The 10,156-nt window shown below is 56.4% G+C and overlaps 1 protein-coding gene across 5 annotated transcripts in view; it reads left to right on the top strand.

The window, feature by feature from the left end:
• The window catches only part of RAPGEF3 (Rap guanine nucleotide exchange factor 3), a 29,428-nt gene extending 26,589 nt beyond the window's left edge, over window positions 1–2,839 (top strand). For all 5 annotated transcript variants that reach the window (XM_045829107.1, XM_045829110.1, XM_045829109.1 and 2 more), the window contains 5 exons: window positions 425–512; window positions 869–933; window positions 1,376–1,430; window positions 1,525–1,596; window positions 2,414–2,839. In XM_045829107.1, coding sequence (XP_045685063.1) covers window positions 425–512; window positions 869–933; window positions 1,376–1,430; window positions 1,525–1,596; window positions 2,414–2,532 — 399 coding nt within the window. In that variant the 3' untranslated portion in view covers window positions 2,533–2,839. The remainder of the gene's footprint in view (window positions 1–424; window positions 513–868; window positions 934–1,375; window positions 1,431–1,524; window positions 1,597–2,413) is intronic.
• Window positions 2,840–10,156: the final 7,317 nt, after the last annotated feature.

Genomic DNA, 10,156 nt, shown 5'->3' on the forward strand with positions numbered 1-10,156 from the left:
TCTCGGAGCTCTTGAGAAAAAAATTCATGTCATGGGGCTCAAGAGTTTCAAAGGAGCTTACCTGCTGGGGGAGGGGGCGGTGGACAGAGAGAGACACGCACACACAGACACACACACACACACACACACACACACACACACACACACACACACACAGGGGCAGAGAGAGAGACCCATGGAAACTCAGGGCCGCTGTGACTACCGTCCATGAAGTTCCCTTGGGGGCTAATTGGAGGCCAGGCAGCCGCACGCACACATAGCCTTTCCGCAGAGCCCGCCGTGGTGAGACCTGGGGCTGAGGAGAAGCTGAGCCCCAGCGGGGATGGGCATACGGCTCTTCTGGGTGGGGCAGGGCCTTGAGCTGTGTCGTGTGTGGCGGGTTATGGAGTGGGGGACCCCAGTCTCACTGACTGCTCCCCCCCAGGACCCCTCCTGGAACCACCGAGTGTACCGACTGGCCCTCACGAAGCTCTCCCCTCCTGTCATCCCCTTCATGCCCCTTCTCCTCAAAGGTAAGAGGACTGGAGCTTCCCCTCTGGCCTCCGTCCTGTTCCTCGCTCCAGGGCCTGTCTGTACGTCCACCCAGCCCGCTCGGAGTAGTTCCGCTGTGCTGACGCCTGGGGTGGGGGCACAGAGGTGAATTAGGTGTTCACAGGCCAGAAGCAGAGGCAGGACATGCAGGCAGACATCGGTGACGTTACTTGGCCTATGATCTGAGGCCGAAGAGATACAAGGAAATACCCCAGGAGGTCGGAGGGGAGCCAGAGGGAGAGGGCCATGCGGGGGCGGGACAGGCCCTTCACCTTTCCTGGGCTGCCGGAAGGGGAAGGCGTCTGGAGACCTCTGAGCAAAATCTGTTTCTTTGCAGACATGACCTTTATCCATGAGGGAAACCCCACCCTGGTGGAGAATCTCATCAACTTTGAGAAGATGGTGAGTTCAAGGAGAGTGGTTGTTTACTACTGGAGTGTTTTGGGGGACATGACTATGACCTTGGAAGGGAGCAGGGCGTGGGAAATGGTCTACAGTTATTAATAATGTGAATGTGAATACTTATGTTAACATAGTATGCCTAACCCCATTGTATCCGGGAGGGCCTGCTGTGGGGGGTGCTGGGGTGGCAGCCTCAACTGTCTCATGGTTCAAGGAGAGCCCCTCCCAGGCCTCTTCCTCTTGGACTTTTGTTCTTCTTCCCACGTCCTGGCCCCTGCTGGGCCTCTGCCTGTGCTTCGGAGAAGCAGACGTGACCCCCTCTTATGGCTTCCTAGTCTCTGGGAGCACCCCCCTCAGAGGGAGCTCGGGTTCCCAGCGGCTTCACAGGCCAGGCCAGGGTCCTGCCCTGAGGCCAGGCCTCGTGTCCTTGCTCTGTCCGCAGAGAATGATGGCCAGAGCCGTGCGGATGCTGCACCACTGCCGAAGCCACGGCTACGGTGAGAAGGCTGGGCCCCTGCGTGGGCGCCCCCCACAGCATCCCCTTTGGGGCTTGGCTCTGTCTCCCTAACCCCCGCCTCTCCCCCCACGCAGTGCCTCTCTCACCACTGAGGAGCCGCGTCTCCCACCTCCACGAGGACGGCCAGATGGCGAGGATTTCCACGTGTAAGTGGGGGCAGGGTGGGTGCCGAGTTAGCCGTGGCTGGCATGTGTAGGCGCTTGCATGCATGATACATGTATGATACTCACTGATAACTTTACCACGCCTCCGGGAGGAGGTGGATGTCACTCCAGTGTAAAGGTGCGCCAGCGGGCCGGTGTCCTGAAGTGACCTGCAGGAGGCCGCACTAGTTAGCGAGAGAGCCTCGACCCAGGCCGTCTGGCTCCCGGCCTGCATTTAAAAAATCGGCCCTCAGTTGCATGAAATGGGATTAACCATGCTCCATGGTCCCGGCCACACTGTTATCATGGGCCCTTTACTTTCCTTCACGTGCGTGTTTATTCTGATAGTGTCGGGAACATTCTTGCACAGCCCAAGCACGAGCATGTGGTCAACTCTGCTTCTCTCTGTGTGACGGTCCCCTCTCCTGTCCCCTGGCCTCCCACCATACTCACTATGATCCTGAATTTTGAGTTACTTGGTTTCTTGTTTTTGTAAATATACATATATACATATATATATTTTAAATGCCTCATTTTAAGTGTGTGTATATATATACATATATATATGACAACAAAATATTCTTTAGTTTTAATTGTTTTCGAACTTAGTAAAATAGGTATTGTTATGCTATATGTAATCTTGGGGGCCTGCCTTTCTCCTGCCCCCAGACCGGTGTGGGGCGGGGCAGCCAAATGGCAGGGTAGATGGCAGAGGGCAAGAAGGCCGGTTTGCTCCTTGGAAGGGGAAGGGATGGACTCTACCAGTGGTGTCTGTGCCCTCCCTGAACTGACCCTGCCCCCCCCACCCTCATTCCACCAGGCTCGGAGCAGTCCCTGGGCACCCGGAGTCCCAGCAGCACCTGGGCCTACGTCCAACAGCTGAAGGTCATTGACAACCAGCGGGAACTGTCCCGCCTCTCCCGGGAACTGGAGCCGTGAGGAGGGGCTGGGGCCAGAGCCAGAGCGGCAGGCACTTCCCGCCTGGAAAGCCAGGGCACGCCCGGGCCGGGCCGCGGGGCCCACAGGCTGGCCACAGCTGGGTAGGGCTCTCCGAGAAGCTGGCTTGAGGCCCTGGATCTGGCGGCGTGGAGGCAGCTGTCCCCTGTGATGACTGTGGGCCAAGGAGGACCTCAGAGTGGGATGAGTGGGCCTGTGCCAAGGAATGGGGGGCAGAGAGACCCTGGAGTGGGTGGGAGAGCAGAGCAGGCGCCAGGACTCTGTGTTCAATAGAGCGCTCTCCACACCAGGTTTTTTCCGGATTCTGTGCTTATGGCTTTGTTGTCTGGCGCCCCCTGGCCCCTGGGGTTTGTCTCCATGAGTGTGGCATGTGTGTGGCAGGGGTAGGGCCGGGCGTGGGGAGGGCGGGTCCTGCTTTTCTTTCCACAGGACAGAAGATAAACACTTGGGTGTGGTCAAGGCTGTTTGTTCTGGAGCGGTGGTCCCCAAAGAGCCTTATTATTACCCCGAATTAACAGATGCCTGTGTTCTGAGCCCAGCCCTGTTGTGGGGGTGCTGACGGAGCAGCTCCCCAGTCTGAGTGTGGTCTCCGGGACCCAGGCAGGGCTCCCAGGTGGCTGACTGCTGTCCAGATCCGGCCCCCGCTCCCCCGCCACCGCACCTGCTGGAGCCCGGAGCCCCTGTTATCTGCTTGCCAGTGAAGCCCTTGGCTCCTGATGGGGGTCTGAGAGGACTAGGACAGCCCAGCTACAACTCGCTCCTCTCACTGCCTCCTCTGGCTCCACTTCCTGTCCCTTGGCCTGGAGCTCATCCTGGCCTGTCCCCAGGTGCTCACACTGAATCAAGGCCTGGCGGGGGGCGGGGGGGTCAGTGTCAGAGAGGACGCTGAGTATAGGCTTCTGTGGGGAGTCCATCCCTTGCTGAGGCCTCACAGGCTTCCAGGAAGTCAGGAGTTCTCATCAGTGGTGAGAATGGTCCCAGCAGGCTCTGTCAGCATTAAGTCCTCTTTTCGGCATGTCCCTTGGGGACCAGTTACTGGGAGGACCCCTCCCTCCCCTCTGCCCCCCATGGCCCTGGGCCTGGCGGGGGGAGGTGGTACACTGTCTGCCCAAGAGGGACCTCTTGGTGTTGGGAGTAAGCCTGGGGCAGGTGTGGAGCGGCAGGCTCCAGGGCCCGTAGAGGAAGTCGGCCCTGCACCTGCTCAGTGGGTACACCTGCCAGGGCTCAGGCTGGACACGCCCCGCCCCCCTCACCCCTACACTGCCAGACCTCATCCCGTGCTCACAGACGCATGCAAGCTGCTTCCAGAAAGTGTCAGAACCCTTAGCAGGAGGCAGCACAACTGGGATTAAACCTCAGGTTTCCAAGTGAATCTGAGCCAGTCCATGAACAGTTCTCTGCCTCTGTTTCTCCATCTGTAAGATGGGTGTGATCTCAGTCCAGTTCTTGGTGACAAGCCAGTGAAACTGCAGCACTGCCCCCACAGCTGACATGACAGCTGTGGGCAGTCCTGTGTCCTCAGCCTGACCGAGGGATAGCATCGCCTCGGGTGAAGCCAGGCAGAGCCCACTCCCCAGGGAGAACCTGGGCTGGAGCAGGTGGCGGGGCAACCAAGCCAGTTCCCTTGCCTGGGGTGGAGATGGAGGACCACTGGCACAGAAGCTTCCAGAGCTGAGCAGTCAGGACAAGGCTGAGCCTCAGTCTTCATGAGTCAGGACTCCCAATGGCTTTCTTCTCTTCTAAACACATTGTCAGGATTTCGGCATGACCGCAGCCTGCCACGGCCCAACCCCATCCTCTCGGACTCAAGGGAGACCAGCCCTGTGCGATGGGCCATGCCTGGTGGGGGCTGGTGTCCCCATCAGTGTTTCTCCTTTTCTTTGTGGTCACACCTGGTCCCTACAGGACTTTGGTGACTTGTGAATCTCCCTGCAGCCTAGGCTGCCCGTCAGCTTCCCAGCTGCTTCCTTCTCGTCTCTTGTGCAGGACCCCCCTGAGCCTGGTGGGACAGGCTTCCCCAGGAGAACAGTGCCCGGGGTGGCAGGAGGACAGACTTGGAGTGAAAGGCCCCAGTGACTGGGTCACCGCAGAAGGAGAGGCTCTAGATCACAGTGACTCTAGCTCTGAGGGGTGTAACCTTCTGTCTCCCTGACTGCCCAGGGGTGGGGTGGGTGGGGCGGGTGGGGCATCCTGGCAGCCCAGGCTGTGTGTGTGTGTGAGGGGCGGGGTGGTGGCGGTGGGGCTCCCAGCTTCAGGAGAGCCATGATGGGAGGAGGAATTCATGGGATGGCTGGGAGAAGGAAGTGTGAGATCAAGCCCTTAAAATACTCCTTTACCTAAAGGGAGGTAGAGCAGAGAGGCAATGTGTGTGCCTTGCAGGGCAGAACAGGATGGAAGGGGCAGTTCTTTCTCTCAAGTACACACACACTCCTACCCACCCTTACCCCTCATCCTCAGTTTCCCTGTGCAAGACTGAGGCAGGCTGGGGGCCAGGTCAGGACTCTACATTGTGGGGTGCACACCAGGGAGGCACATGACTCCAGCAGGCTGAGCAGGATCTGGTAAAGGAGTAAGGAAGGCTGGGAAGCCCAGCCCTCCAGCTGCTCCAGCTTCTCTCCCTGGGAGCCAGCCCCCCGCCCCCTTCTCTCTCCAGTCCCACTTGAGCTGGTGATCTAGCACCCTCCACCCCTATTGCAGTCAGTCAGCCATGGTGGTGGCTGCGTGCAGTTAGAGCTCACGGTGGGGGAGAGAGGCCTTGATTTGCTTTCACCCTCTCTGGGCTTTTGTTTTCTCAGCGACCCAAGTTGCAAAGATTAAGCTTCTTAGTATACTTGCAGCTGTCATTCCCAGTGCAGTCATACCTCGGTACTCCTTGGCTTCAGAACTTGTCAAACTCGCATTTTGCTGAGAAAAGATGTTTCAGCACTCGGCGCTTGCTCGGGACTCGTACTCGCTAGAACTTGTGAGTTACGATGCCGCCCCACAAAAGAAAATGCTTCGTCACTTGTTTACTCATGGGTTTCGGATTCACCAGGAGTTCCAGAATGAATTGACGACTAGAACCGAGGTACCACTGTACTTACCATGGTAATTGGTTTGAATCGTTTTCATTCTTTCTAATACACTTTCTATTGTCTTATTTGGACACTGATGATAGGGTAGGTGTTTTCACCCCTGTTTACAGTCGAGGAAACGGAGGCACAGAAAGATTTGCCTGAGGTTACATTACTGGTAAATGATGGGGTGGACTGGTGAAAGAGCTGCATGGGTTTCAGCCATGCCCACGCCATGGGCCTGCTCGTCTATAACCTCTCCTCATGCCCCAGGGCCCCCAGCTGCAGTCTCCCCAAACCCCAACACTTCAGAGCCCTGGGCATGTAAGTCCTCTTCTCCTTCCACCCTCCCTCCCTCCAGTTTGGAAAACTTACTACGGGCCTGGTAGAGGCCCTGAGTGAGACAGGCAGTCCTGGCCCCTCAGGGGGCAGAGCACCCAGCCGTGTGGATGAGTGCAGAACACAGCCATCAGAGGAACAAGATGCCTCAGAGGACCAGTCCAGAGAGTGGTGGGTGCCTCGGGTGGCAGGGTCTCACTGCTCACCCCCAAGCATTGAGGCCCACGGCTGCTCCCGTGTTGGGATGCAGGCACCCAGCCCTAGTCGTGGCAACTTCCGCCCCTCCCACCCGCCCAGAGCCCTGCGCACCAGACTGCAAAGCTCTGCCTCCCAGAGTTGGGGGTGCTCTCACTGTACCCCCAGTACAAGGTGCTCCCCACTGGTATAACCGTGTCCTGAGTATCAGATACAGTGGCTGGGGCGAAATCTTTGACCTAGTAGTTGCTGCTCCCTCCCTCGCCTCTGTGGACATACAAGCCAGAATGTGAATGCACTTCTGAAATGTGTCCTGATACCTGACCCCTGCACAGAGCTCTGGGCTTCTCACTCATCTGCCAGGGCCATGGGCTTGAACTGGGCCATGGGCTTGAACTAGCCCATGTGCACTCAGTCCTGTCCAGTTGCTCTGGGCATCCCTGCCCGAGGTTCTGGACTCTTCAAGGCCTGTGCCTCACCCTCCTACTGCCCAGCCCGATGGGGCACCTGACGGGGCATCTGAGGGCAAAGGGGCTCTCTTCCCAGGGCACAGGTGGCTGCCATCCCTCCCAGTGAAGATGATGACAGGCCGCTCTGAGAAGCTGTGCTTTGAGAGCTCCGAGCCTGACTCAGCTACACTCAGAGAGCGTCTTCTCTCCCATGCCTGGGGCCTTCCCGGGGCACGCGGCCTTAATGAGGCCACAGGCGGCTGCTGGTGGTGGTAGGGGATGGAACGCTGAGGCAGGAGCCTGCACCCTGTGACTCCTCGGAGAAGGAAGAAGGCTGGGCTCAGAGCCCAGGCCCACCATTTTTTTTTTTTTTTTTGAGAAAGCATGAGATTCTGGTGGCTCATGTGCATTTAGACTGATGAGCATGGACTCCAGGCCAGGGACCTGGACACTTAGGACCCTGCCTGACTCCGTCTGTCATGCTCTTCGCCCTTGGGAAGTGCCCCCGGCCTGTTTTCAGGCTGGGGTGGGAGCCTCGGGCAGCCAGAGCTGTTTCCAGGGTGCTGGGTGGAGGAGAGTGCAGGCTTTCCTGGCACTCAGAGGACTCAGCCAGCAGAGGGGTGGAGACAAGGTGACATTTTGCTAGGGCCATGACAGCAGGGCATTTTAAGCTTATTCTGCTTTCCAGAAAAGTGCTGTGCAAACCAGAGTTAGGCGGCGCCGGCGTGAGTCAGGGTGGTCCTCCCACAGTGAGCCGTGTGTGGGGTGGAGGAGTTGGGACTCAGCAGTCACATGGCCCTGGGCGGGTCCCTCTCGCTCCCCAGGCCTCAGTTTTCTTACTTATAAACAGAGATTTGGACTTGGAGTGTTTGGGGATGTGCTCCTGCCATTAGTGTCAATGGCTTAGGCAGCTCAAGGCATCAGAACGAGTGAGAGGGCACAGACTGCCCTTGGTCATGAGGCCAGCGACCCCTCCAAGCATCTTCCCAGCTGTAGCCTCCAGCCAGACTGCCATCAGGATGGAGAGCCAGCAGCAAACACCGTTTTATTAGAGGGGTCCTCAGAGAGGTTGCTGTCCTTCCACATTGCCTCTTGTAGCTCGCCTGAGTCCTGCTGGTCTGTGGAAGGTCCCTGTTGGGTGGATTTGACTTGGTCATATCCTCCCTGATATGACTTGGGAGGATTCTAAGGGGAAGAAGAGGAAAGAAAGAGCCTTGAGACAATGGCATTAGGGGAGCTGACATGACATGGGGCAAGGGGCAAGGTCCAGAGTTTTCCCTAGCACATATTGCAGTGGCCCTGGGAACACAGAGCACCCCCCTGCTCCTAGGGGAGAGAGGTAGATGGCCAGCTCTATCTCCTCAACTTTGCTGGAGCTGGGCTCTGCAGGGGCAAAACCTGTGTACTGGAGGGAGGCTGGACCCCGGTGGCCCACAGAGGAGGTCAGCCTTCTCCGTTTCTCCTCCCTCTTGGTCCTTGGCTGTTGCTAATCTCATCATATAAAGCAAAAGGTGCAGGAGGCTGGAGCTGTGGGTTTATTCCCCATTGAGGCTCTTGGCTTCCTGCAAAGCAAGGCTCAGTTCCCCGGAAAATAGGTGGTTACCTTTGGCGACCAAACCTGGAAAGCTAGACGGTGTAGGTCATTAATGACTCATCCCTAGGACTCAAAATTATTTTTAATGCACATTTGTTTTTGGAATTAAAAAAAATCAAATTATGGAGAGGTTCAAGAAGCTTCCACTTTGTGTCTGTTTTAAATGCCATTTTTCCAGGGAGTACTTTCCTAATCATCACATGTAAATAAGGTTTTCCGTGGCCCTATTTTTTTGTTTAATATACATTTATCTGGTCATTTTATGTGCTGTGCATTTTTTAAAGAGCTTTGCAAGTATTGACTCATTCAATCTTCACAAAAGTCTTGTAAAATAGTCTTACTAGCTCTATTTTAAGTTACAGGGGAAACTGAGGCATAGAGGTCAGGAATATTGCCTAGGGTTGAGATGAACAGCTGGTGAGTGGAAGAGTTAGGATTTGAACCCAGGCAGTCTGGCTTTAGAACCGGTGGTCTCAGCACTGTGTCCTACTGCCCCAGTCATAGATTTCAGTGTACTTGTTCCATCTTCTCTGTCCCCCTTCAGATCCTGAGCTCCTCGCCTTTGCATCCACTTGGCGTAGCATAGTCCAGTGAATGAACGAGTGAACGAGAAAGGGGGAAATTAATTGCCCACAATCCAACTACCTTAGCACACTAATTACAATAATTTTGACAGATTGTAGAGCTGATTCAGCTCATGGGTCAGGAATGGCTCCCGCCAGGGCATCCCATCATCATCTTTGTGAGGAGAGAGCAGCTGGCTGTGCCAATGCACCTGGGGCGAGTGACCAGGGAGGTGCCTCGCCCCAGTGCCTGGCTTCAGTCTGGCCTCCGCCAGGCTCTGTCTGGGTCTTGCCCTCGCTCACACCCTTCCTGTCTCCCTGAGCCTCCCTGTCGCTGTCTGCCAGCCTCATCCTCTTCTTCATTCTCACCCGTGCCTCCAGCCTCTCCGAAACCACTGGCTTTGGAGGAGTGAAACAGAAATTTATTTTCTGATCACTGTGGGCATGTGAGACAAACATCAGCATAGCCAGCAAACACGGAGGCAGGTGGTTGCCTTGGGATTCCCCAACCTGGAGTCCCACGTTCTGCCTGATCCCTGTAGTGGCCACCCTTTGCAGTGGTGGTGCCAAGGGGCTTAGGTCCCCCAAATTCCCATTAGTCCCAAATATACATATAATACAGCTAAAATGATGTGTTTGCTATGAAAACACAACAACATGTAAGTCCCTAGACTCCATTATACCCACTGCCCTTGAGCCTCCCTCCCCCCATGAACAAACTCTGGAGCCTCCAGGTCTCCTAGAGGAGTCCACCAGCTCTCTCTGCTCTGCTCACCATCTTCCCTTTATAACAAGTGGGGCTGGAAGGCTCAGTTCATTTGTTTGTTCCTTCCTGGTTCCACGCACATGTGGACAGTTACCTATCACAGGTTGGATGACAATACAAAGCAGTAGAAGGGACCCATGAGACAGGGTATCAGTGTCAAGGAATTCCCGAGGCAAGCTGAAGACACACCTGTACAGGTGAAAAGTTAGACAACAGTGCGTGGTTAGCAGCACATTGGCAGCAACACCTCTCAGAGGGGGCTCTGATGTGTCACAGGACAAATACCAAGAACTGCGTCCATAGTCAGGAGGGGTCCTGCGGGCTGGAGGGAGGAAGCCCGGCTTTGTGGAAGGGAGGATTTGCACGGAGGCTGGGGGGTGAGCAGCAGACGGACAGCTGGCCGGGGGTGGGGGGGCAGGAGTTCCAGGCAGAGGATCGGCATGGGGCCTGGCCAGCGGGAGCAGAAGCATGGCCTGGGACTCTGTAATGAACGGCTCAGGCGGCGTGGCTGGCTGATGTGCCCAGGTCAGGCCATGAGTGTGGCACTGAATGTCAGGGCTGCGCACAAACTTAAAAAGTGCCTGGAAACCCACATGTGGCACGCAGTGTGCCAACCAGTCTGGGAGAAAATCGCTCATGGAACCTCT

The sequence above is a fragment of the Phyllostomus hastatus genome, unplaced genomic scaffold, assembly GCF_019186645.2.
Source record: "Phyllostomus hastatus isolate PE091 unplaced genomic scaffold, TTU_PhHast_1.1 phas_scaffold_93, whole genome shotgun sequence".
Classification (NCBI taxonomy): Eukaryota; Metazoa; Chordata; class Mammalia; order Chiroptera; family Phyllostomidae; genus Phyllostomus; species Phyllostomus hastatus.